Source organism: Cladosporium halotolerans (genome assembly GCF_011745625.1).
Source record: "Cladosporium halotolerans strain TM138-S3 chromosome Unknown Sca41, whole genome shotgun sequence".
In the NCBI taxonomy this organism is placed as follows: domain Eukaryota; kingdom Fungi; phylum Ascomycota; class Dothideomycetes; order Cladosporiales; family Cladosporiaceae; genus Cladosporium; species Cladosporium halotolerans.
The window spans coordinates 1-25,550 of NW_027191492.1; the positions used below are offsets into that span (position 1 = coordinate 1).

The 25,550-nt window shown below is 54.3% G+C and overlaps 13 protein-coding genes across 13 annotated transcripts; 8 read left to right on the top strand and 5 right to left on the bottom strand.

Annotated features, from left to right (window-relative positions):
- Positions 1–161: 161 nt before the first annotated feature.
- Positions 162–1,100, top strand: WHR41_08178 (uncharacterized protein; the record flags this gene model as incomplete). Its single annotated transcript, XM_069376782.1, has 1 exon — positions 162–1,100. The coding sequence occupies one exon, from the start codon at positions 162–164 to the stop codon at positions 1,098–1,100; it is 939 nt and encodes a 312-aa protein (XP_069226069.1).
- Positions 1,101–2,259: 1,159 nt separating this feature from the next.
- Positions 2,260–3,731, top strand: WHR41_08179 (uncharacterized protein; the record flags this gene model as incomplete). Its single annotated transcript, XM_069376783.1, has 5 exons — positions 2,260–2,454; positions 2,514–2,586; positions 2,643–2,730; positions 2,785–3,052; positions 3,110–3,731. The coding sequence occupies 5 exons, from the start codon at positions 2,260–2,262 to the stop codon at positions 3,374–3,376; spliced, it is 891 nt and encodes a 296-aa protein (XP_069226070.1). The 3' UTR covers positions 3,377–3,731.
- Positions 3,732–4,621: 890 nt separating this feature from the next.
- WHR41_08180 (uncharacterized protein) lies at positions 4,622–5,347 on the top strand (the record flags this gene model as incomplete). Its single annotated transcript, XM_069376784.1, has 1 exon — positions 4,622–5,347. The coding sequence occupies one exon, from the start codon at positions 4,622–4,624 to the stop codon at positions 5,345–5,347; it is 726 nt and encodes a 241-aa protein (XP_069226050.1).
- A 541-nt stretch (positions 5,348–5,888) lies between these two features.
- On the bottom strand, positions 5,889–8,814 carry WHR41_08181 (uncharacterized protein). Its single transcript, XM_069376785.1, has 4 exons — positions 8,065–8,814; positions 7,731–7,944; positions 6,875–7,674; positions 5,889–6,819 (listed from the first exon to the last, which is right to left on the bottom strand). Exons 2-4 carry the CDS (start codon positions 7,788–7,790, stop codon positions 6,054–6,056), a joined length of 1,626 nt encoding a protein of 541 aa, XP_069226049.1. The 5' UTR covers positions 7,791–7,944; positions 8,065–8,814; the 3' UTR covers positions 5,889–6,053.
- A 1,790-nt stretch (positions 8,815–10,604) lies between these two features.
- WHR41_08182 (uncharacterized protein) lies at positions 10,605–12,077 on the top strand (the record flags this gene model as incomplete). The annotated part of the gene is made up of 1 exon (XM_069376786.1): positions 10,605–12,077. One exon carries the CDS (start codon positions 10,605–10,607, stop codon positions 12,075–12,077), a length of 1,473 nt encoding a protein of 490 aa, XP_069226048.1.
- A 245-nt stretch (positions 12,078–12,322) lies between these two features.
- Positions 12,323–12,921, bottom strand: WHR41_08183 (uncharacterized protein; the record flags this gene model as incomplete). Its single annotated transcript, XM_069376787.1, has 3 exons — positions 12,323–12,580; positions 12,655–12,747; positions 12,820–12,921. The coding sequence occupies 3 exons, from the start codon at positions 12,919–12,921 to the stop codon at positions 12,323–12,325; spliced, it is 453 nt and encodes a 150-aa protein (XP_069226047.1).
- A 620-nt stretch (positions 12,922–13,541) lies between these two features.
- Positions 13,542–13,991, bottom strand: WHR41_08184 (uncharacterized protein; the record flags this gene model as incomplete). The annotated part of the gene is made up of 1 exon (XM_069376788.1): positions 13,542–13,991. One exon carries the CDS (start codon positions 13,989–13,991, stop codon positions 13,542–13,544), a length of 450 nt encoding a protein of 149 aa, XP_069226046.1.
- A 701-nt stretch (positions 13,992–14,692) lies between these two features.
- On the bottom strand, positions 14,693–15,397 carry WHR41_08185 (uncharacterized protein; the record flags this gene model as incomplete). Its single annotated transcript, XM_069376789.1, has 1 exon — positions 14,693–15,397. One exon carries the CDS (start codon positions 15,395–15,397, stop codon positions 14,693–14,695), a length of 705 nt encoding a protein of 234 aa, XP_069226045.1.
- A 388-nt stretch (positions 15,398–15,785) lies between these two features.
- On the top strand, positions 15,786–16,622 carry WHR41_08186 (uncharacterized protein; the record flags this gene model as incomplete). The annotated part of the gene is made up of 1 exon (XM_069376790.1): positions 15,786–16,622. One exon carries the CDS (start codon positions 15,786–15,788, stop codon positions 16,620–16,622), a length of 837 nt encoding a protein of 278 aa, XP_069226044.1.
- Positions 16,623–17,246: 624 nt separating this feature from the next.
- On the top strand, positions 17,247–19,086 carry WHR41_08187 (uncharacterized protein). The gene is made up of 2 exons (XM_069376791.1): positions 17,247–18,181; positions 18,242–19,086. The coding sequence occupies exons 1-2, from the start codon at positions 17,375–17,377 to the stop codon at positions 18,989–18,991; spliced, it is 1,557 nt and encodes a 518-aa protein (XP_069226043.1). The 5' UTR covers positions 17,247–17,374; the 3' UTR covers positions 18,992–19,086.
- A 505-nt stretch (positions 19,087–19,591) lies between these two features.
- On the top strand, positions 19,592–21,544 carry WHR41_08188 (uncharacterized protein; the record flags this gene model as incomplete). Its single annotated transcript, XM_069376792.1, has 5 exons — positions 19,592–19,611; positions 19,677–19,744; positions 19,807–19,892; positions 19,949–20,689; positions 20,740–21,544. The coding sequence occupies exons 2-5, from the start codon at positions 19,688–19,690 to the stop codon at positions 21,542–21,544; spliced, it is 1,689 nt and encodes a 562-aa protein (XP_069226042.1). The 5' UTR covers positions 19,592–19,611; positions 19,677–19,687.
- A 447-nt stretch (positions 21,545–21,991) lies between these two features.
- On the top strand, positions 21,992–23,355 carry WHR41_08189 (uncharacterized protein). Its single transcript, XM_069376793.1, has 2 exons — positions 21,992–22,083; positions 22,161–23,355. Exons 1-2 carry the CDS (start codon positions 22,026–22,028, stop codon positions 22,988–22,990), a joined length of 888 nt encoding a protein of 295 aa, XP_069226041.1. The 5' UTR covers positions 21,992–22,025; the 3' UTR covers positions 22,991–23,355.
- A 162-nt stretch (positions 23,356–23,517) lies between these two features.
- Positions 23,518–25,434, bottom strand: WHR41_08190 (uncharacterized protein). Its single transcript, XM_069376794.1, has 5 exons — positions 25,271–25,434; positions 25,186–25,218; positions 24,972–25,127; positions 24,316–24,917; positions 23,518–24,263 (listed from the first exon to the last, which is right to left on the bottom strand). The coding sequence occupies exons 1-5, from the start codon at positions 25,335–25,337 to the stop codon at positions 23,553–23,555; spliced, it is 1,569 nt and encodes a 522-aa protein (XP_069226086.1). The 5' UTR covers positions 25,338–25,434; the 3' UTR covers positions 23,518–23,552.
- Positions 25,435–25,550: the final 116 nt, after the last annotated feature.

A 25,550-nucleotide genomic window follows, 5' to 3' on the forward strand; every position in this document is an offset into this window, starting at 1 on the left:
ATGGTTCACCATCTGGTCAAATGGTTCTTACATGTCGAGTTGCCGGTTGGTGTCGGTTTGACCACAGAACCAGCACCAACCGAACCAATAACAGCACTGCGAACACACGTACTTACCGGGATGACAGATACCCATGGTCCTCGCCCAATGTAATTGCCACCATGATCGTTGGCGCTGTCACCCTCTTCGCCATCCTCCCTGCATACGAGATCTGGATCCACAAGAAGGGCAGGGATACATACCTCCCCCTACACCTGTTCAAGAACATTCGTTTTCAGTCCGCCGCTTGGAACACTGGTATCGCCGCAGGTGTCTACTACGGCTTCTCCATCGTGTTCCCTCAGATTGTCTCGATCATCTATTACGGCAGGGGTGAGATCAGCGAATACGACATTGGCACTCTGGCCGGCCTTGCCCCGATGTCGTTCGTGTTCGCTCAAATGTGTCACGGCCCGATCGTTTGGTTCACGGGTCCGAAGTGGGCCATGATCGGATCTGCGGTCGTGGGTGTTGCGTGCCTGACCGCCTGCGCGGCCGACATTGACAACCGCCAGCTGACCATGGGTCTCCTGATCGTCGGTTGCTACGCCATGGGCATCGTCGAGTCCGTCTCTATCACCACCTCAACCTTCCCGCTCCGCTCCCAGGAAGAGATCGGACAGGGTGGCGGCCTCAGTGGTAGCACCCGTAACTTCGTCTCTGCCATCTCGCTCGCTATCTACACGGCTACCCTCAACAACCGTTTGAACCAGACCGTGCCCGCTCAGATCAACTCTGTCGCCCTCGGACTCGGACTGCCAGCCAGCTCCCTGGACGCCCTGGCCGCCGCTGTCAGAGGCTCAGCATCATACGACGCTGTAGCTGGATTGACCCCGGCCATCCAGGAGGCCATCCAGGAACCTTTCCGCATTGCCTTCCGCGACGCCGCCAAGACCGTCTTCTTCGTGTCTCTGGCCTTCTCTGGATCGGCTTTGATCCTCTCCTTCTTCACGACTGAGAACGACGAGAGCACTGCAGACTACGTTGCCGCCGGCATGCACGGAAAGTCGGAGGAGAAGGCGTATCACGACGAGAAGGTAGCCGACACTGGCAGCAAGTGAAGAGGAAGTGGCAAGGTCCGCAGGTTTGTCCGGGCGGAGTGGTCTGGCTAACGTCTGTCGACGCGCATGACTTTTTTTTAATTCTCCGTGCCCAAGGGGTTTTTGGGCTCCGCCACATAGTACTACACAGTAGTCTAATGTAAACGAGTCGTTAGACTGGTCAAGATCCGAGGACGTGGTGCTGTCGTCGTCGCCAAGGGGCTGAATGTTTCTCCTTGGCTCGTGTTCGGCGCGCCAAGTTTCATCCACGCAAGCCTGACTCTGACGTCGTCATGGGGCTGTGTTTCTGCGAACTTCAGCTCCAACCTTGCCGTTGGGAACACCGCCAAGCTCTTCAGATGTCACCTTGCTGCAGTGCAGGAAGAACAAGAGTTCATGAGGGAGCTTGTGCACGCGTGTCGCAAATCTTTTCACATGCTAGATAGGCGACAAAAGACAGCTGGAAAAACTCCGCGACAGCGAATCATCCGCAACCCTCGTTATCAAGGCGGCCGATCATTCAGAACAGAGGCTGGATTGCTCGCAAATCCTAGAGTCAGTCTTCCTCTTGGCACCAGGTGACGCGGATGATAGGGAACGGATTGCCAGGAGACCGAGGACGTTGAGCTGCAGGCTGCGGTCGATAAGGGTCTCGTCGGCGGGCTCACTTAGGGTCGGGTCTCGGCCGGACGGGCGCTCCCCACGGGCCGGACGATCTGGAGGCGGCATTCCTTCGGCTGTATTCCTTTCCAGCCAACGATTCTTCGCTATGCGCGACGTGCCAACCGCACGCGCACATCCTCTAACGTTGACGTGGGTGGCAGAGTTGGGATCACCAAAGTTTCAGGGTGGTCCGGTCCGGCGCCGCCCCTTCATGACGCTCCAAACGCCTCTCTGTTTCGTGGAACTGATTGCTTCTGATACCCGCTCGGACGACGCTTCACTGTCGTATCATCATATTGAGTTGCAGACCCACAGAGGAGGCAAGACCACCAAGCCATCCGACTATGTCTCCATACCATCCCCCATGGAGGACTTATAGTCTAGATTCCCACTCCAGTGCAATTCTTCTTGACCTCAAGCCCTCATCGAGCCATCCCCGCTTTCTCTATTCCAATCGTCACCCTGGAGCATCTCGTAGCAGAAAAAAAGACGGCACCTATATTGTGCCGTCGGCCTAATGTCTCTGGACGGCCCTCACATCGACGACCTCGCCGAGCGTGAACTGTCAGCATGTCCATCGCCGGCCGAGAGCCCATCCCGGAGTTCCAGCACTTCGCGCATGCTGCCTCCCAGACCAAAGCCTGGCGCACTGTCTCTCTTGTTCTCACAGGATGTAGCCAGTGATTGGTGGCTGGAGTCACAGCTCCTCTTCGTATGTCGTCTTGTTGTTGTTTCATCATGGACGAGGAGTGTACTGACCACCTGTCGTAGATGACGGCCATCACTGGTATCCTGGATGCCATTACTTTTACCGAATACCATGTCTTCACGACTAAGCAGACAGGTATGTACTAAAGGGGAACATCATTGTAATAATACATCAGCTGACATCGAGAGTAGGCAACTTCCTCAACATTGCCCTGTACGTGTTCTCAAAGGAGCGGCTGGCGCCTAAAATCGAGCAGACCATCGCTGTTTCGATCAGCTCGTAAGTGGTATCATCGACTGAATCGTCGACTCTGACGCTGACTCTTATTCACAGCTTCCTCATAGGAAGTTTCATATTCGGCCAGCTCGCTCACAAAGTCCGGACCCGCAAGCGAGGATGGCTGATCATGACCACTTTGTTCCAAGCAACACTCGTCTTGGTCGTAGCACTGATAGCCCGCTCCGGCGTCCGTGGCGATGGCACCGGGCCCCGTGCTCTTGCTATTGTCGGCTTGCTGTCCTTCGCTCAAGCCGGCCAAGTGAGCCTCGCAATCGGCGTCGGCATGGCGGAGTTGAACACCACCATGATCACTGGTGCGATCGTACGTGATATCTATATCAATCCTCCCAACGAGTCATTCTTCTAACCAGTCATCCAGATCTCTACCCTCGGCGACCCCAACATCTTCCGGCGCTCGAACCACGCCCGCGACCGCCGCATTCTGTTCGTTGTCTTTTACCTCGCTGGCTGCTTCGGTGGTACGGCCATGGACGTCAATACAAGCTGGACCTTCTTCCTCGCTTTCGGTATGAAGATGGCTGTTTGTGCGAGCTTCCTATTCACGCCGGGCATGGTGGCGGATCTGGAGAAGCAGGATGATAAGGGGACCGCGACTCCGGTCTCTCATATACTTTGGGGCGACTGAGGCGCTCTCGATATATTCGGAGGTCAAGGCAAAGAGGGGAAGACGCATTGGATAAGATCCTCTTGAGCATGCTTCTGGTGGCGGCACCGGAACATCGAGGCGGAGCTGCGACGGGCGCCATTTTCCAACAAATTACGCTCAGTTGCCAGAGTGAACGGGGCAGACAAGCCATGAGCAGGTCGTCGGGGACCAAGTAAAAAGACAGAACCCGCATGGGAACTTAACAACAGCTACAGGGGCGTTCGAGCGACTGTTTACCTTGCGATGGGATTACAGCACCATCGAATAGAGATACTCAGATAGATACACGAGGACTTGCGACAGCATAGCAGGCCTCATAGATTGATCATTAAAAAACCACAGGACATTCAGAAGTCTTCTGCAAGTTGAACGAATTAGTTCAAATCGATGATCATGTTGTGGATACAAGTGACAAGTCCAGTCTCGGAGTCTCTGATCTTTCCACATTTCTTTTCGCCTTCCGTTTCGTACACTACGCCGATTTCGCCATCCTGAAGAGGGCAAACACTGGCATAAGCAATGCCCCACCTGCTCAATCGATCTTTGCGACAGTTGATGACGCTGATATCGTTGCGTATGCCGTATCCATTGCGGCAGCCAGCACCGGAGTATTGTTCAATGTCGATTCTGCGCGGATTGGCAAGGGTAACGTCGCTCATCTAAATACTTGAGTTCCATGAGGTTTACTACTAGTCTTTTGATTTTACTAGGTTTCTACATTCCCCAAAGAAAGAAAGTCTTCACATGGTACTACCTTTCATTATCGGCGGCTATCGAGATGGAGTTCTTCCCCGGAGAGTATATTCACTCTGGAAGAATCGCGTCGTAATCTTCATGAGCCTAGAAATCTTCGGATGCCCGATGGTAGCTAAGATCCCCATGACCGCATACTTGAGGAAGAGTTCAAGCATAACTCCGAACAGGCTTGGGTTTATCGTGTGCGTTGTGGGCGATGCATTCGACGAGTACGTGGAGCAAGGGAGGCGAATTCGTACAACACACGCGGCGAGAAGTGATGCAGGCTCAAGAGTTTGTTTGAACCTACCATTTGGTCCCTTCCGTGTGAGCGTGGGACTTCCAAGTCACATCTCGTGAGTCACGGACCCGGTCATGAGACTGACCTGGACTATTGTGGAGAATGTTGAAGCTGCGCATCAACAGCGCTACATCAACAACTCTTCTTTGTTGACATCTAATGCCTAACCACGGAAAGCCCCAACCAAAATGTCTCAGCCGGAGTCTCCTTCAACTGAGCTGCGGTTCTCTGAAAGACCGTCGAGAGCAGACACAAATAACAACTGCACTGCAACACTGGCGTGGCTGAAGATCAACATAGCCGCTATTTATTCAGCTGGCAGAACAACAGCGTCCGAGGATAGAGCCCCTACGCTCACTCGTGAAGCCTATCTAAACCTGTACTCTACAGTACACGACTACTGCATGGCCACAAGGGATAGCCGTAAATCGCACCCTCAGCCTCAACTCAGCGGCGGGGATTTGTACAACGGGCTCGAGGACGCGATCAAGGCTCATTGTTCGGAGACTCGAGTCTACCTGTTGGCTCCAGCGAGCGGCGCAGACATTGATGGCGCCCGTCATGTGATCGCGGAATACCTGACTCATTGGCGAAAGCTCACTCATTTGGCCGGATTGGTCACGAATCTACTGCGGCCATTAGAGGCGGATTGGATTCAGAGAGGGATTAGTGCGAAGGCTGCGGATATGTACCGCATCAAGGACCTTCACACGGTTATATGGAAGCAAGAGATCCTCCAGGTTGGTGTCGACTCAACTGAAGCTGCCACTGGGTCGAAGATTGAGAATGCTGCAAAGCTACTACAACATCACGGTGAAATAGGAAGCGAGAGCGACAAGGCACTAGCAGAGAGATTTGTGGAATCTATCAAAAATATCGGCGTGGGACTCGGGAAGGGAGATGAAGCACGCTGACTCTCAGAGGTGGACATGGTGCCAGAAGCTCGCCATTGCGAAGCCAGTGCGACATGGAGGGCAGCATAATGAGCAGGCGTTGCCGCATGCTGCAACCGGACTGCTTCTGTTCAGCTGTTTGACGCATCCAGCTCTGCAGACTAGTAGGTACCATCCTAATAATATATGGCTCGTTATATTGAACTGAGCATGACAATCGATCCACTTCAAACCTCTTGGGACGGGGCCTGTAGAGATCTAGCATCTCTGCTGGTTTATCAGTTCCTTGTTGCGCATGCTACTGAGAAGCGCGTGACTACTACGCATCGATACGAGAGTGACATGGATTGGCGACTGAAGTCACAGGCATCAGCTGGAGCGCGAGCGATCCTCCCGTTCCGGACCCAGTCGCGAGACGGGTCTTTACGGAAGATCGGTATAAGTCGATGCATTAGTGTTGCGAAGTATGACTGAGTGTAGTTTCACGACAGGACCAATAGCTCTCTACACATAGGAATTGTCGACTAGCGATTGCGAGCGGAAGGTCAATGAGAAGTCACGATTCATGCGAGGAGATGCTTTCTGACGCAGCACGGCAGAACTTCAATTGGTATCGAAACTACTAGCCCTCCAAAATGAATGATTAATCAGCGAACGAGCGAGGATTCTCAGACCCCACCACACCCTTCAGTCTCCATACCGTAGCACGACCAAAGACAGATGCCGATCAGACATCATCCGAAGCAAGCACAGTGCCGTCGTGCGCGAGAGCAACCTTGTGGTGGACGAGCGAAGCCTTGACCGGGTTGGGAGCCTCAAAGATCTGGTCGAGCTCCTCGAGCGTGCGGTTCTTGGTCTCGGGCATCATGAAGTAGAAGATGGTGGCCTGGACGGCGTTCCAGACGATGAAGACGATGTACGTCTTCCAACCGATCTTCTGCAGCGAGATGGGCCAGGCGAACTGGTTCAGCAGGCCGCCGGCGTTGACGGCGAGGGCGGAGAAGGCCATGCCCTTGGCGCGCATCTCGAAGGAGAGCACTTCCACGGGGTAGAGGGCTTGCAGGGGCGTGAGACCGACGGAGTAGACGGCGCCGAAGATGAAGATCATGGCGATGGAGGCGCGCGCGGCGCTATCGTTGGTCTCGCCTGATTGGTTGAAGAGGGCGGTCGCGATGGTCATGCCAATCCAGACGATGCAGGTTCCGGTCATGGAGAAAAGCATGAGCGGGCGACGGCCGATGCGGTCGACGAAAGCGGCACCGGTCAGGGCGAAAACGAACTGGAAGCAGGCGTAGCCGAGGTTGATGTTGGCTTGCGTGACGCTCTCAGTGTAGCCAGCGGTGTCGAGCACGGCGGGCAAGAAGTAAGACAGCACACCGTTGCCGGCCCATTGAGCGAAGATGGAGAAAAGAACGTTGGTCGCGATGCGGTAGCGGCTGGCGCGAGTGTTGAACAACGCGCGGTAGTCCCACCAGCGCTTGTCAGAGCCCTCCCTGCGGAATATTGTTAGTCTGGACTCGCAGTATTGAAGACGAAGCGTCAACTTACAGGTTGAGGTATGACTCGTACTCCTCGAGCTGAAGCTTGACCCAAGCCGAGTCAGGGTTTCCGTAGCCATGGAATTTGGTCAAGACGGCAGTTGCCTTCTCGCGCTTGTTGTGAACATAGAGCCAGCGAGGGGACTCGGGGATGAACCAGCCGAAGAGAATGATCAAGCCAGGGAAAAACATCTGAAGGTAGACCGGGATGGTCCAGCTGATGTTTCCCTGGAGAGTGATCGCACCGCGGATGGCGCCAGAAGCCAAGATGGAACCAGTGAACCAGAAAGTGTTGCAGTAGGCAGTGAGGATACCACGGTAGGCTGGGTGAGAGGTCTCAACGACGTAGATGGGACCTGCGGCGGAGATGATGGAGACACCGAAACCAAGCAGGAAACGACCACCCTTGAGCTGACCGACGTGGCCGTTGAGGGCGGTGGTACCGTTGATGATAGCGCCAATGACGATGAGCCATGCACCGATTTGCATGCCAATCTTCCTGCCCCAAGTATCGATAGCCGGACCAACGAAGAACAGAGCAGTGACACCGCCGATCTGGTACATGGCAGAGTTGATAGCAGCCCACGGACCGTCCTTGGTGCCGCCGAAGAAGTCAAGGAATTGCTGGTTGGCCGTCAGACCACCGAAGACGGAGCCGTCGAAGCCGTTCATGGTCTGAGCAAAGCATCCGAGAAGGATACAGCCGATGAGCTTCCACGTAGTGGCGTTCCAGAGCGGAGGAGCCTCCTTGATGAGGGCTTCGTTGTAAGCTTCGGAGCCCTTGACAACCTTGACCTCTGCAACATCGGCCTGTCAGATCTGTTAGTCGAGCCGAAATATTCTTCAGCTGGTGAGATTGAACGTACGGAGTCCACGATCTTCTCGACCGTGGCGGTGCCTGTCTTGACCTCCTCCACAGGCGACATCTTGAAGTCAGTTCCTTGTGAGCGAATGTATGAGAGAAGTGAGGTTGATGCTGATAGACGAGAAAAAACCTACGATCAGGCACGCAGACCCATGGCATAGTTATACAAAACTCATCAGATGTTACAATGCCAGGGCAAGGGACCCTGGTCGGGTCTGGAGCCGCTCGTTTAGCTGGAGAACGCCTCAATGTGGGGGATCTGGGGCAGAAGCTATCGATTTGGGCACGGCTGACGGCTCTCCGGGCCCATCGGCCCTTGCAGCCGCAATACGTACCTCCGACACGATCAATTACATGTCAGGACGAGACGCATCTCGGATTGAGTTGGACACGCTACAGCGGTCCGGGTCCTCCGCTGGGACCAGATCTCGCATCGGAATGAGGCCCCAGACCAGGGACACAGGACCGTTCATGGACGCCACGCGAGGTGCTTCATGAGGGGAGCGCGAAACCCTGACTGGAAAGCATGCCCTTGAGGGAAATGATAGGTATCGATTCATGCACTGCATGGCTACCGCTCCTCTGACCAAGGCGATATGCTCTTCGAAGATAGCGAACATTTCAGCCCACGTTAGGGACGAACAGTCCGACTGGGCACCGGAAGGAATTTGACCGCAATGTCAGATCACGGGCAGAAATCGAGCCAAGATGCCAGTCGCGTGTCCGGTGGCATGTGCGGCTCCGGAAGCCCTTTCGAGATGATTGGTGGCGAAATGCTTTAGTGTGGCCAGACGAGATCGAAGCTTCATGTCCGCTGACCAGGCGGGGTGTAAGGCACATGGGTACGGTAAGCGAGCCGGCATTTGTGCATGTCGCTTTTGGAATGGGACCGCGGTGGCGCTGCGGTCGCGGGGAACGTGCTGCTTCACATGTTGAAGTCCGACGAGAGGAGAGATGAGGGATGCAGGACGACTGCGTATGAATTGATCGGCCGTCTAGACCCGTCCAAGCGCCAACGAGAGGGCCCGGTGAGCGAGCGTTGTGCTGCTCCTGATTCTGTGCGTCACCTGGCACTGACATATGGACGGGTACGACAAATAGTGAGGAGAGAGGGGCGTCGAGACAGGTGGGAGGGTGCCAGCATGGGAAGGCAGGACGAGCGGCATCGGCCGAGAAGCAAATCAGGGCGCTCAAGCTTCCAGTCGCACATTCGCCAAGCTGCTACGCCCGGCTCCCGTCGCCGAACAAGCAGCAGTGATAATAATGACAATAAATTCACACCTCCTCGGGCAGCCCAGAAGGACCCAAGGCTCTAGGGCTCCGACTCGTGACGGCGGCGTGGGCAGCAGCGCGCATCTCGCTTCCCGCCGACGACGCGGCTGACCCAATCCTTTGGCGCCGACAGTGCGTGCGCTCCTGAGGCTGCCAGCCCGCCTTCATCGCATCGCGTGCAAGGCTGTCCTACAATGCGCGCCCAGCCTTCGTCGCGTGCAAGGCTGTCAGGCTGTCCGGCAGCGCTGAGCCGACCGCGCGCGTCTATGCGCTGCACCCACGGGCGCGTCTGAGCATTTGAGGTCCCCTCAGCCATATCCTGGGCGCGTCTGGTGGTGGCGCTGGAGTTGACAGGAGCCGCACGTGTCGGAGTTGCGGGCCTCGAGAACTGGCCTCACGAGACACCACACCGGCCACACCGCTCGAACGGTGCACTGAAGCACTCAGAGCGTGCTAGCCCGGCCTCAACATGGCATCAGCCTTCCCACTATCGAAGCCTCTCAGATTGGCACGCAATGTGTGAGAGCTGGCAGGACGCTGTGAGACCGGAAGTCCGGTAGATGAGCTCGTGGCCGAGTGCAGCGCCCTCAAGCGACGGCATCACCAGGTGCTCACGGCGATAGGTCCGTTTGCTTGTGGCGATCTGCAGCATGTACAAGAGCTGTACATGGCATGACGGGCCAATAATGGCCGGCCGCACCGGCCTTCGCTCCTCAGTTGTACGGAAGTTGTACGGACAGGAGTCGAGCAGCCTTCGCAGAAATTCGCTGACTGGATGGACTTCGCGCCTGGAACTATCCACGCCGTTGGCAAGTCGGCCGTTGCGAATATCCGGACATCGAAGCACGAGACCAAAGGCAAGCGAAACTCTCTTTGTCACCACATGGAAAACGCTACACGGCGGCAGAATCTAGAGCCAGGCATTTGCAAAGTCGTAAGACCGAACATAGCAAAAGATATACTGCATGCTGCTGTGGACAAAGTGAGGTCCAGACGCGCTGCAAGAAAGCCCCAGGGCTGTCCCTGAACGCGCGAAGCGCAGACGTGACTGACACTAGCCTAGGGGAGCCACGTGGGTCCAAGACAACAACAGCACCTTGGCCCAGACCTGCTAAATACTCTGGTGATCACAATCCTCCACCACCGAACCAGAGACAATGTCAATTCGCAACCGCCACAAGTGCACGAGAAAACCTCTCTGCCAAGCAGGCTCGCATCTCCCTCCCGCGACATTTCATCTCATCGGCAGCTATGAGGCATGTGCTCTCACCTGCTAGCAGACCCCGTGGCCGGTGAACCAGCGACATCAGCGGTGAGCATGTCGCGATCTACGGCGTTGCTCTTCCAGATCCCGCCTCGCAATTCAAGCTGCCAATCTCACGTGCTCTGCTCATCTGCGCTCGTTCGGTGTCTTGGATCCCGACAAACTTAGGCATTCTATCCTACAAGTCAAAATACCATCGACCTTCTTCCTTGCTGCTGACACGCTCTCTTTCACCATCACATTCTTTTACGTGTTCCAGCGTTACTAACGAGCGCAGCGCTTTGCTTTTCGCGTTTTCCCACCTCTGGTCATTCATTTTAGCAACATCGCTTTCGCAACATGCACTCCACGCTCGTTTTCCTCGTTGCCGCTGGGCGCATCGCGACGGCCTTCAGTGGTCCCGATGCGCAGCAGACGAAACCACTCGCCACTATCACTGCCTTGTCTGATGGCCATCTCCCAACCTGCTTTACAGGGCACCCTACTCACCCGTGTCCTACTTCCTACCCTGACCCGGCCAAACGCGATCTCGTGCAGGATGTCAATGACCTCGGACACTCTCTTCCGATCAAGCCCATTTCCATGACTGCCAGCCAAGGCGAACACACTCTCCCGACCGAGGCTCCCGCCCTCGCGCTTCGCGACGCTCCGCTGAAGGTCTCAGAAGGCTCTGGAGACTACATCCCTGAACCCAACGAGTGGGCTATTCCTCAGAACTTCACTTTCACCGACACGATTTCCAACACTACGTCGACGGCTTCCGGCACTGCTACATTGACAGCCGCCCACCACGAAAAGACTGCCGCTCCGTCCGGCGCCCATCACCACCACGGCGGTCACATGCAGAAGCACAAGCCCGATGATTTGTATGACACGATCGCTGAAGACATGCTGGAAGAGCACAAGGCTGGAGGTGGACCGTCTCACCCACCTGGAATGCCGGCTAAGCACCCTCGCGACTTGGACCAGCCTGAGCTGAAGCCCACCGCCGATGCCTATGCAGCCGTCAACTCCATCGTTTACCAACCCACAAGCGAGAAGGCTCCCTCAGTCACCAGCTCTCCGAGTGTGGCTGTGCAAAAGGCATCTCACCAGCAGAGCTCCGCCAACTCTACTACCAACTCTCACCTGTCTGGTATGATCGGCACCTTGCTTAATGGAGCCATGTTCCCCGGAAAGATGAGGGCTCCGTCCACTACCACTACCTCTTCTGCAACCCCCACCCCTGAGATCACTCAAGCAGCCTCCTCCGAGAGCCCTGTCCTCGTCCCTATCGCCATGTCGGAGGCACCCAACACCACTGCGCCCGGCGGTAGCCTCCAGGCCTTCGTTCACACGATCAACACCGAGTCGCTCTCCTCCGCCAACGCGGCCGCTACCCCGGACACCACCCTGCCCTCCTTCACTTCCGCTTCGTCAACAGCCTCCGCCAGTGCCGCCAAGAACGACCTGCTTGAATCTTCCAAGGAAGCGCTCCCGGAGTCTGAGGCCATCCTCCCGCGCTCCCCCGAGCCCCGTGAATGGGACAACGAGAAGTTCGACAAGGATCTGAACGAATACCTCAGCACTGTTGTCCCGAGCGAGTCCTCTTCAATGAGAGGAGACAGGGCGGCCTCGACCTCATCCTCCGCGGCCTCGACCAGCACTGCTTCGCCTACCACCACCTCGACCCCTGCTGCCCACAGCGAGTCCCAGCAGCCCAGCAAGCCCACCTCTTTCGCCACTTCCACCAGACCCACCGGCGTCATCAAGCCGCCTACCACCTCTCAGGCTGTCCACTGGCGCCGCGACGGCAGGAGGTTCATCAGCTAAGCTCATGGAGCTGGACGATCTATCCTTCTGCTTTCGTAGCTCTCACGTCCCGAACGCTGCGGGACTGTCGATTTCTCGACCTTGCGAACACGATACCCATATGTTTCCTTTCTCTTTTTTCTCTGTTCATATGCCTCGCGATGAGGCCATAGATATTTCGTAGTCATCAATGTAGAATCCCCTAATCAGCCCAAGCTCCCCCTCAACAACCCAGCCACAAAACTTCCACTCCAATCCCAACCACCTCAAACCAACTTCCCCCCCTCACCACCCACCTTCCCGCAACAACTCCCCTTGTGCCCCCTCCAATCCCTCCTCTGGCACTCCCTCCCACAGTACTTCCGCCCCCCACACCCACCGCAGACCCGCAGGCCCTCCGCTTTCCCGCACCCCGCGCACGTCCCGGGCGGGAACCCGTTGTTCGGCTCTTGATCGCCTTGCTCGTCGAGGGCTTCGAGCGAGGCGCGCAGCGAGGCGTGCAGCTCGGACGGCTTGGGGTTGTGCTGTTGGGGGAGAGTGGTTAGCTGTCTGTGGGATGGCTTTGGAGGGGGGTGGGCGGGAGGGCGGGAGGGCGGACGATTGTGCGCTGCGCTTGGAAGGGCGGGGCGGGGTTGGCGAGGAGGGCGCCGACGGTGGTCACTTGGCCGATTTGGACGTTGAAGGGGAGGCGCTGGGAGGGTTGGGGTTAGGGGCTTTTTTTTTTTTTGTTCTCTTGGGGAGGGGGGCTTGGGAGGGTGCGTACGACGTCGGGTGGTGGGGAGGTTGGCGGGTTGGAGGGGTTGTGGTTGGGTTTGGAGGGTTTGTTGGTGGGGGGTTTCTTTGGGTCGGGCTCGTTGGTGGACATGTTGGCGTTGGTGGATGGGGGTTTGTCGGAAGGAGCGGTGTTTGAAGATGGAGTTTGGATTGTGGGAAATGGATGGCTCGGTTGGAAATGTGTTCTGCTCGAATTTGTTATATGTGAATGTCTATTGCTGCCTAGTGTGTTGTGATTCACCGCCGCTGGTGAATGTGTTTATGAATGCATGCATCCGATGAGCTGTGGCACGGAGCCATGTCAAGCTGAGCTGGCGTTTAGGTGGGCCGTGCGAATTGGTTGTATCGCGTTTGCAAGGAACTGCGACGTACGAGGTTTAGTGGCGTTGTTGTGGTCGTTGAGAACTGGCGGTCAATCGGTGTCTGCAGGATGCTAAGCATGAATCCGAACAAACAGGAGCTCCCTGCGGGAAAGATTTTGATCAGATACCCTTAGATACAATGATGCTCTGATTTGACAAGTGACGCCGTTGACACTGCTGGTTGGCGCCAATAATCGACGAGCTTCTGAACTCCAGATCCCGCGAAGGCCAAGGTGGCTGGTCCAGTCCCCATTTTCCGAAGTTTTAGTTCAACTTCTAAAGGCATGTCTTTCGCTGCATTTCATGGCTTACTCGCCATCACCATCCACAGCATCCCCATCCAGAACTCTCACACGTTCTCGGCACTCCAACCCATCATCTCCCTCGGTAACGCCTTCCGCACCTGCGGCATGTCTCCCTTCATCATCCGATAGACCATCTCTGACGTCCGCGCCAGCACAACCTCATATGCCCTGCGCGGACTATCGCAGCCCTCGCCCTTCAGGATGATCTTCCGGTGGTGCAGGTCCTCGACTCGCTTCTGCGAGACGTTGTTCCGGACGATCATCGCGCAGTGATGGCCGCTGGAATTCCGGGCGAGGATGAGCTCGAGCTCGTACTCGCCGCGGCTCTTCTCGGCTGTGAAGAGGGGTTTGAAGATGGTGGCGTTGGCGACGATTTGGGCGCGCAGGTCGCTGATGGTGAAGTCTGCGTAGGAGTCGTTGATGGGGATCGCGGAGTCACCGGATGCGGTTGCCGCGCTGTAGCTTGGTAGGCTGCTGGTTGTTGATTCTGACATGTTGTTGTTTTGCGTTTTTTGCTCTTTTTCCCCCCTTTAGTCTTTCTCACGTATTTCGTCGTCTGCTATGTTGAGGTATTGGATGACGTCGTGCTGTTATGATTGATTTTCTTGATCCCGGGCTGAGCAATATTTTAATCACAGGGACATTGTTTTTGCGCAATATTGTTGGAAGTCAGACACTAAGTACTCAATATCTCGTCGTTCCTTTGTTGTAGGTAGCACAGTTCGCGACATGTCGGTCACGACAATTGTGGAGCCAAACTTCGGGAGAATCGATGGGAGTGCCGGCTGAATCCTTCCTGAATCGCCCGATCTTTGGGATCTGTAACCCCATCCTCGTTTCAGATGTTTGGTGAGCCGAGGTTTTGTTCGTTGGTCGATTATCTAGAAAATATGCAATGCAGTGTGATGATTTTCTCATAGTAGTCATTTCTTGTACTGCCATGACCGAAAACTGAATCTGCCGAGCTTGATGGTAATGTCCTTTCCGCTTCGCTTTTCGACCTCAACAGACGGCAAAACCAAAGGAATTTCGTCGCGAACATATCTTCCGGCCTTCGCATCCTTGATACTCCCCAGTGGACGTCGGATTCATCTTCGGAATGACGTTTGCCTGCGATCCGGCCGCGAATCTGGAGGACGGCAACATAAGAAGGCTGTTTTGATGCCAGAGCAGCCAAATAATGCCCTTTCATTTTTCAGCCCTCCACCGCCTTCACACCAGCATCATCCGTCACAAGCTTTGCCTCGTTGAAGTCCTCCGTCGTCGGCAGCTCGATGTGCACATTCGACGCCACCGCCATCTGCATGCTGACCTCCTCAGCCTTGACCTCCAGCACATGTCCGCCCGCCGACCTCTCATCGTTGACGAAATGCAAATGCTCGCCGGCAACGCCGAAACCCTGCCAATTGGTCGGCGTCCGGATACCGATGATCGTCCCCTCGACGTCGCGATACTCTTCCACGGACTGCTTCTTGCCCAGCTCCGACAGCGGCTCGCCCTTGTAGCTCTGCCCGCGCACTGTCCTGCACTTCAAGTACTCGAAGCGGCCGTGGATACGGTACGTCATGAAGAGGTTCTTGGCCCGGGCGTTGAAGGCGTCCAGCGCTTCGTCGATGGTCTCTTTGCGCGGTAACGCGACGGAGACGGTGTGCTGGGCTTCGAACTGCGTGCTGACGGCGAACGGAATCTGCTCGTCGGGATTGACTTCGCGCACGTTGCCTTCGGCTTGCAGTTGGTAGATCTTGCCGTCGAGGAAGAGGAGCTCGCCGTTCATGCGTGCGAAGGTCCCGAGGCCTTGGTTGCCTTTTGATGAGAGCTTGGAAGCTGTGATACCGGTCTCGCTCACACCGTCCATGAGGGCGTTGAGGAGTGAGAATTGATAGATGTGGTTGGGCTCCATGGTGGATGTGGATGGCGCTGTAGTGGTGTGTGAGTGTGTTGCTGTCAGTACTCCAAGAGAGAGTTGGTCGCGTTGAAGATGTTATGGCAACAAATGGAACCTCTACTTGACCTCAAAGGATCTCGAACCTAAACAATATGTACGCCACTTTGCAGACGAACTGTAAGAGCGAGGTCGAGCCGAATCGATCCGCATCGATACTCTGTTGATGATGGTATGGCCTGAGATGTGCGCCGTCGTGCTCACGAATTGCCCACTCCTCGTCAGTCCGCTTTCGTCATTGTTGATCGCAAAGGTTCGCATACGGACTTTGACACTCCAACTTTAACTGATCATGTAGAAAGTCACATTCTACCACCGCAGCCGATACTGGTTGCACAGAATATCGATGGCGCAAAAGCGCAAACACCCGGACGATTCGGTTGGCGCTGACCCCTCCGAGGCTGCCATCTATCGCTCTTCGCCGGTCGAAGACCGCGACTCGATCTTCATCGGTCTATTCTCGCCTACAATTGCTCCAAAGGGGTTGCAGAAGCTCAAAGAAGTCAAGAACGCCAGTCATTGTATGGTAGCGTGGCGGCGCGAGAGCAACCAACAATCGCTCACCAGCACCAAACAGTATGTCACGGGCCACGATGATGACGGGGAGAAATACGGCGGTAAGAGAGTGGAGCAGGTCATGGTCAACATGAAGGCCGTCGGGGCTTGTGTGGTTGCGCGCTGGTATGGAGGGACCATGCTTGGGCCTGTCAGGTTCACGCACATTGAAACGTGCGCTAGCGAAGCGGTTCGGTCATGGTTGAACCACACTGGAGAGGAGCAGGCGAAGAAAAGGAAGGTCGAAGAGGAGGCTGCAGAGAAGGAGAAGTTGGTCAAGGCGCTTGGTGCAAGGGACCAGAGTATTGGTGTGCTGAGAGCGCTTGCTGTGGAGAAGGAGACGCAGGCAAAAGAAGCGAAAGAGACAGACCATGGGAAGACTCGCGCGGTAGAAGGTCAAGCTGTCGTTGTCGATGCAAAGCGTGAAAATGCTCCACCGTCTTCAAGCAATCCCTCGAGCTCGCAGCCTGCGGTCATTGACTATGACGCGATGACGGTAGATCGCCTTCGCGCTCTTGATAAGGCGAGGGATGCAACCCTCTCGTTTCTGCTGAAGCGTATAGACAAAGCCGAGGCTGCATTGGCTGCCATAGACAAGAAAAAAGAGCAGGAAGAAAGACCTCCGTGAAGGTTGCTGTGTATAGCCTGCTCAAACGCAACTACCAGGACTACGACATTGATCGCGTCTCCGGCGCTTGGTCGGCTAGTGGCCTTCGCAAGTACACGGTAATCGCTCAATGAGAGCCTTCCAAGTGACGAACAATCTTGGCCTTTCGTGCTGGCACGCTTAGTGAAATTTTTTGCGAAGGGGGGTTCATGAGGTCGCTACCTAATACCACCTGAGACTCGATCGCGATTTGGGTCTCATGATGGCAGCGATGAAGTTCACAACAGAAATGGGGACCTATCGAAGCCAGAGGAAACGCTGGGAGATTCAAACGTTGGCGCAAGGAGTTGACGACGAGGTGCAGTTCCTTTCAAGGTTTCTAAGAGGACCCGGTTGTAGGGTCGGGTATATCGGTTGTAAGCATCGTTCAAAGAAATACCCTTTGTAGAAACTATTTATAGTCTTCATTGCACCGATCAATGTTGACCGCCAAGATGTTCAAGGAGCAACAATCGATTTTGCAAAACAATCAGCGAATGTATTCCACGTTATTTTTGGCGTCACTGATGGCTGAAGAATGTCAAGGCAGTTGCGCACCTGCAGCGGCCGGCAGCCAGCCAGCTCGAGCTTCATTGTCGCATCCCCAGATCGTCACCAACGCCGATCACCTACAAACACCTGGCCTGACCACTAGACACCTAACAAACGCAGCAAACTACCACTCACATTCCACATGCACACCATAACAACATAGCCCGCCGATATCAGGCACAATGAAACATTTCTGGGCGCTCCCCGCCTTGCTGCGCCCCGCGATCGTCCTCGCCTCGCAACACGGCTTCAGCGTTCACGACGACATCCTCGCTTTCCCGCAATACGAAGTACACTTCTCCGAGGAATACGTGTCGGAAGAACAAGCGCAGTCGCTGCTCAAAAAGAGTGGCCAATCAGACATAAAGGCGGAATCAGACGTTGAGCACTACACTGGGCGATCGCATCCCGGCAACCGCGAGGATGGGGCCGAATCGGCGGAATTGGCGCTGGAATACGAGTTGATGTTGCACCACAAACAGCGATATCTGTGCTCAATACCGCAGGTTGAGAAGCCCGAAGAACAGCAGGCGGGCGAGAACGACACGGTGTCCAAAGCCGAGCAGGAGAAAGAGCTGGCGCGCGCAAACGATCGCGGCTGGGAGTTGCTGTCGGGCATGCATGGAAATTGCATATACTATATGTCGGGTTGGTGGAGCTATCGCTTTTGCTACAACCAGGACGTTAAGCAATTCCATCAGCTCCCGCCAGCGAGGGGCATGCCGGTGTTTCCTCCGGTGGAGGATCCGAACTCGCAAGGTTACCTGCTCGGGCGGTATGATGAGAAGAAGGCGCGGCAGCAGGCGAAGAAGCAAATCGAGGAGAAGTGGGAGGGAGAGGGTGCGTTGGAGATTAGCGAGCACGCGACGAGGAAGACGGGCGGGCAGGGCGAGCTGGTCACAAGAGGAGAGTCAAGATACCTGGTCCAGAAGCTTGAAGGCGGGACGGAGTGCGATCTTACTGGCAAACAGAGGAGGATCGAAGTCCAGGTGAGTTCTCCTGGTTGTGCGCGACCTAACAGTAGCATGTTTTGCTAACGACTTCACAAGTATCATTGCAACCCTTCCATCGGCGCCGATCGCATCTCGCTGATCAAGGAGACTTCAACCTGCGCCTACCTCATGGTCATCCAGACGCCGCGACTCTGCAACGATGTCGCTTTCCAACCGCCTCAGAAGGACGCAGCAAATGGCATCGCCTGCCGTCCGGTGCTTCTCCCCGAGGAAGCGGAAACCTACGAACACAACCAGAAAGCCTACACTTCCGCCGTCAAGTCTGCCGTCCAAGAGGCGCAGATCTGGGAGTCGGATCCCGACGCCGCGGCGGCTTTTGGGATGGAACACATGCTCGGCGAGGAAGACATTCAGGTGGTTGGGGACATTATCATCGGCGGCCACGCCATTGTACCGGAAGACGTGAAGATCGAACGCTCGGCTATCGTTGGTGGTGGTAAGGAGAAATATGTGGATACAATTGCAAGCTCGTGGGGCAAGACCTTGAAGAAGGAGGATTTGGAGAAGCTGGGGTTGACGGATACGAAGACGTACGAGGCCCTGAAGAAGGAGCTGGAGAATGTCGCCAAGGGCGAGAAGTGGAAGTTGGATGTCGTCGATACGCCCAGAGGGAGGGAGTATCGAGGCATTTACGGCAAGGACGTTGAAGAGGACGAGAGTGGGGACGAAAAGAAGAAGACAGAAGGCACTGCTTCTCCCGAGAATGAGGAGAAGAATCCTGAAGGTAATAATGAAGGTGACGGAGAGCAAGGCAGCGAGGAGGAATACTTCAAGGAAGAACTCTGAGCAGGTTCTTCTTCTTTTGCTAGCGTTTCTGCGTGCGATGAATTACACGAATGCATACCTGTCGAATACCTCTGAACTACGAAGCAGTGTCGAAATTTCTATCTTCAACGGTTGCAGTCGTCCAAACGATTAAGAACGAAGCGAAGGTGGAGGGTGCCCAAGATGCAGGTCTTCATTTGCAAATATCCTACACGGCCTTGGCTTAGTACTCGCCCATGGACACTGGTTAGCACGGTTTTGAATCTCGCTCTATCACCCAGGGCCTGTCTGCACATCTTTCCAGGTCATTCTTCAGCCTGGTTGAATAGTCAGCCCTTGGGTTAGCAGTCAGATCGCTCCGCATGGCTCGGAGGACGTCGGTGCTACTTTACGCTCATCGCCTTCACGATTTGACCATTCAAAGATGGATGAGAAGTGATCGAAATTTTCGTGTTTCTTATCGAGATCACCAACCAATGGTAGATGTGAATATTACGATTAACTAATGATTGCCTGGTGTGCGTAGCAATCGAGCACCATGATGGCACATGGAGGTGAACATCAAGGTCCACGACCATTGAGATGCCCTCGATTACCACACTTTGCTGCGGCCATCAAGGTGAACGACCACTGAAATAAAGGTGATTACGACCTGCTGACCACATGGATGTCTGTTGTTTCTGACGTTCACATTGCTCATACACAGTGCCTGTCAAAATGAAGCGAGCTCACAATCCTCAGACCCTTCCGGTGACGCTGCTCTCGGGCTTTTTGGTATGTGGCAATTAGGGACTGATCAAAACTCAGAGCAAGCATAGGATTAACAATTTCTCCAGGGATCTGGAAAAACAACGCTCCTGCAACACATTCTCCGCAGCGAGCATGGATTGCGTATTGCAGTCATTGTGAATGACATTGGCGCGTAGGTTGCTCTTAGACCTTACACAAATGGTTTCATGACTGACAGGAATATCGCAGTGTCAACGTCGACGCCTCGCTCATCCGCAGCAGCCATCGCTTGACGAAAACAGAAAGCAAGGTCGTTGCCCTGCAGAATGGCTGCATTTGCTGCACCCTGCGAGGCGATCTTCTCGAAGAGCTCATGCGCCTCGCTGAGCTCGCGGAGTTCGACTACGTGATCATTGAGAGCAGCGGCATCAGCGAGCCTGAGCAGGTTGCCGAGACTTTCGATGTGCGTCTTGCGGAGCAAATCAGCAATGTTGGCGAAGGCCCGGAAGGTCTCGACGAGAGCACTATCGCCATGCTGAAGCGTCTCAAAGACGCTGGCGGCGTCGAGAAGTTCGCTCGTCTCGATACGACATGCACAGTCATCGACGCTTTCACTATGTTTCACGACTTCGAAACCGTCGACCTGCTTTCGTCGCGGCGAGACGATGTCACACCGGAAGACGAGCGCACCGTGTCTGACCTCATGGTCGACCAAATCGAGTTTGCAGATGTGATCGTTTTGAACAAGATCGACTCCGTCAACGCCACGAAACGCAAGTCGATTCACTCTTTAATCAAGAAGCTGAACCATCGCGCCAAGGTCATTGAATGCAACTACGGCAAGGTCCCGGTCTCCGAGATCGTCAATACCGGAATGTTCAACATCGAGTTAGCTCAGACCGGATACGGCTGGTTGCAAGACCTGCATGCCATGACCGTTCGGGAAATCAACGGCCGCAAGATGGTCACTCCAAAACCTGAAACAGAAGAGTGAGCGAAGCACTTTGGTCGTTACTGTCATCTTGCTAACAGACAGCCAGGTACAACGTGCAAAATTTCGTCTACGTCCGCCGCCGCCCGTTCCACCCTCGTCGTCTGTTCGAGTTCATCCACGACAAGTTTATTCTGCAACATCCGGAAGTGGAAGAGGACGATGATGAGGACGAGGAAGACGAAGAAGACGAAGACGAGGACGCCAAGATGGAAGATGCAGATGGAGCTGAAGTATCGGATTCTGACGAAGGTAGCTCAGCTACCGCAGGCAAAGACGAAGGCTCCAGCGCGCGGGATTCGGCTTCTAGCGCTTCCAGCCCTCCGTCTAGTGAGGCGGATGAGGATAAAGACGACCCTCCATTGGAGATTCCTGACCCGTCTGTTGTACTCGCCAACAAGAAGGCAAACCCTCTGCTGTCTCGACTCTTCCGTTCGAAGGGCGAGTACTGGCTTGCGACGCGCCCTAACCAGGCCGGTGAATGGTCGCAAGCTGGCGCGATGCTGACTCTCGCTGGCGGAAGGAAATGGTTCTGTCTGTGCGAAAAGGAAGAATACGAGACCGGCAACCCAGAGATCGATGAGATGGTGCTTCATGACATCAAGAAGGGCGGCGAATGGGGTGATCGCAGGCAGGAGCTCGTGTTCATCGGTGAGAAACTCGACATCCCAGCTTTGGAAGCTGTCCTGGATAAATGTCTTCTCAACGATGAGGAATGGAAGCACTGGGAAACTGCGATGCGCGGTGATGCCAAGGGCAAGGTAAATGGAGAGGAGTTATTGAACGATCTTTTCGACGATGGATTTCCTGATTGGGCTGACGACACTGAAGTCGACGATGGACATATGCATTAATGAGTGCAATGGATACGTCTTTCTTTGAACAAAAGTTTTAGCATTACAAAATTTATCACAATTCATCATGGCATTGATGCGACTACAATGTGAGTGATCCATTTCGCATTTGATGTTGCCCAGCTCAGGCAAAAACGCCAAATTTTATAGCGACTGCTTTCCCCTAGTCATCACCACCTAGGGGCCCAACCGTCACTGTCTCATGCATAGTTAGAAGCGGTGATGGATGTTGCCAATTGCTAGCCATTCAGATCCAGGTAATGTGCTACCTGGTGTCTGCGCTGAACACTATCATACTTGCCGTCGGACGGGGTTCCGGGATGTGTGAAGATCCGGGTGGAGCTTCAGCCAATGGCCCCTCTCATGTTCGGCATGCTTCCCGATCATCTCTTATGTACATTTATGAATATATTACTGAAGCATCTCGTGGCAATCACGATAGTCCAAATACTGCACTCTTTCTTTGAGTATCGTCTGGCAGATGTTCTTCGAGATGGCCGAAGAGAAGCGCGCTCTGCGGTTGGCAATTCTCGGAAGTGGTGAGTTTTTTGAGGCGGACAGTGGGAGAGATATAGATTGTCATGCTTGTAACTGGTCGCTGACCAATATCTTGTAGGATTCATGGGCACATCGATCCTAAAAGGCCTACTCAACGACAAAGGAAGGGCTTCAGATGGATTCGAACTTTCGTTCACGGCGTGCGTACGCTCGGAGGCTTCGTTGAGCCGACTCGAGCGAGCACTTGGTCCAAGTGCCAGCAAAGTCTCTTGCCACGTCGGATCATTCACCGAAGCTGCTCGTCAGTCAGATATTATCATGTTGGGTGTCCCTCCAGGTGAATTGGATGCGCTCTCGAAAATACCTGGGCTTGCAGATGTATCAAAGGGAAAGCTTATTGTCAGTCTCCTGGCAGGCGTATCTTGCAATCAGGTGGTCGTTACTTTCGCCAGAAGCAGCGGATCCAACGAAGCAGACTATCAATCGAATGTTGCACGAGTTATTCCTACGATCGCTGCTCAGGTCGGAGACTCGGTGTCACTCATCGCCGATACTGAGGGCATTTGCCCAAAGCAGCACCAATTATGCAATCAGCTATTCCAGAGGATTGGAACAACGCAACATCTCCCGGAGAACCTGATGAACAAAGCAACCGCGACTGGTGCTGTATGTCATGCTATCGCTATTACCGCAGTCGATGCAGCAGTGGACGCAAGCGTTTCGAAAGGTCTGCCTCGAGCCACCGCTCTCAGCTTAGCAGCGAACAGCCTACGCAGCGCGGCAAGTCTACTTGGTGGCGAGATGACTCCAGAGGAGTTGAAAGCAGCCATGTCTGTACCCTCGGGAATCACGATCAATTCGATGCTGAAGCTGGATCGAGCAAACATGCGGTATGCTGTAGAGGACACAGTTGGTGAAGCGATAGACTATGCACGTAGCATGGCCTAAAAATGGGAGCGCAAAGGATGCTGTTTAGGTGAGGTAGTCAGGGTATTCCAGCGGTTTCTAGAAATGACTCATTCTCGCTGTATGCCCAGATGCTCCTTCGAGCGCACCTTAGACCTTTGGATTGTTTGCAACATGCCGCAGGTAGGAATCAGAGATGAATTGAGGTCACATTGCGCGAAGATTAAGAGACAAACATCTTGACCAGGTTCCACGTCCGGGAAGATATACAAGGGTTGTCCAATCAACTCAGCCGGGCCCCGGACTCAAGATGACCTGGGCATTTGAAAGTGCCCAGCAACGCCGCGTCGGATGTTGGTCACCTAACTTATACTTATATAATAGTAGTTACTTAGGATAATAGTCCTAATATACTACTAATAGTAAGAGCTTTTAGAACTATAGAGTTCGATCTTAGGCTAATAATAAAGAGAAACCAAAGTTTGCTATAGCTTATTTCGTATTTATAAGTTATGAAGAAAGAAAATAGCTAGTATAAGTATATTAGCTAGATTTCTGTTTAATCATAATATGCTAGACCAAGGCTTTATTAAATGAGCACTACTTAGTTATGGATACTATCGGAACGTTCTCCTCTGCAACTATTCTCCCACACTTGAGCTAACATTGCAAGGCTGTCTGTAGTATTCCATCCAGTGGCTTGTCGAATATCCTCCAACGCTTGTTTACATGCACCCCGGATCTGCCGCTCCACAAGGCACTGGCCAGCCGTCTCCAACAGCTGCACAGCGTTCACCCATGCAGTGCCTGTTCTGTTGGTCGCAGAGTTGGCCACGATCTTACGAGCGAGGTCTACTACTAGGGGCGACATTGACTGAAGCGTCGAAACGCGCTCGGTGGGCATAGACGGGACGCAGATGGCGTGGACCAGCGCTAAAGTGTGGTACATCTGCCAAGCTGCGGCAACAGAGCCATTGGCATAGCTGACCGCCTGGAAAGCATTTTGTGAGACAGCGCTGAGCGGTCTGCATGTCATGGGACACTCTGCCTTGTGGTGCTGAATCTGCAGGGAGAGGTAATGCCATTCAGATTTGTGCGACTCAATCAGGATCTTATTCGTAGGATGGCGGATCCGACACCCAAAGTTATGCACGGTACCAAGAAGAAAGACGATCTTGTTGGCCCACGTGTCCAGAGTCCAGGAAGGCGGGTCTTCGTATGCTGCAGACGGAAGCCATCGAGACGTCTCGAATGGAGTCGGCGTGCCGGAAGATAAGGAGGAGAGGATCATCATGCGGCAATATATCCAGAAACACTATGCTCGACAGTCAGCAACCTACGTCAATGTTCTGGTGTCAGTAACATACAGCTTGTGCGAGCCCGCCGGTCCGTCCGTCACAGCCTTGCGCCATCACCAGCTCACATGTCCCTTTCAGATGTAAATTCCAACTCCCGGCCTTGCTTTCAATCATCTCACAGTGTGCGATTAGTAGACAGCTGGCAAAGGTTGCTGGATCGTTGGCCCTGGTCTGCAGTTGGACCGAAAGTGTCCGCAGCGCATCGTTATAGTACGTGAGAGCATCTTCTTGGCCATTGCTTGTCACCAAGAAATGCTGTCGAGCGGCGGCGGCCAGACACGCCAGCCTCAACAGCTGATTGTTCAATGCAAGCTGTGGCACTATGTCGCTGAAGTGGCGCTTGCTGGTATCAAAAAGGTCGAACCATGGCCCTATGAATTCCACATATCTCGACATGTAGAATGCGTCCCTTTCGTTGGTGATTGGAGGCCCGGTGAAAAGGAGGACATCGTGAGCAGTCTCAGTTACGTCTCTAACAGGAAAAACTGAGCCTGCATGGCTAGATGGGCCTACCTGTCGGTCGGTCTCGTCATCTTGCGGCCTTCCAGTGATCGTGTACATTCGAGAGACCTGATGAGATTCATCGACAAAGCGGAGTGCCGAACTTGAGCCTGCGAAAAGGTAAGCATTGAGGCACGAAGGTGGCTGTGGATAGATGGACAAACGATCAATTTTAGCCTCGCCTGTACCTTGACTTCGATGTTCATTATCATTTGGCTGAGCAGGTGCGCTCCATTGCAACGCCGTGAAAAGTGGAGGCTGCCCGTTGGAACATTTGCGTTTCTGGTGACGACAATTTCGACAAGGAGCCTCATAATCACCTGTCCGTAACGCCGGTTAAATGATGTCTGAAAAAACCACACGTGATGATTGCCCTACATTTGAGATGATGGTTACGACAATGCTCGCAGGCTGTAAAGCGTCAGTGTTGTGGCCAGATCATGTGGAACTGGAGCAAGCCGACCCAGTTTGCATCTTGAACTTGGCCCCCTGATAGGCACCTTAAGAGCGCCAGATCGCACAGGTGGCATCTTTGGCCTTTAGAAGTAAGGAGATGTGCCGTCGGTTGCTTTATGAATGTGTTGTTCAAGGCCGGATGCTAGATGAAGAATCTCCACTCCGCACATGAGGGGGCGCTTAGTCAGCAAGTTTTGACGGTCTTAAACAAGATTCTTCGGGAGACTACGGACCAGACAGCAACATGACAGTTGATGTTTCCGTCCTACAAACTGAAACAATCGACT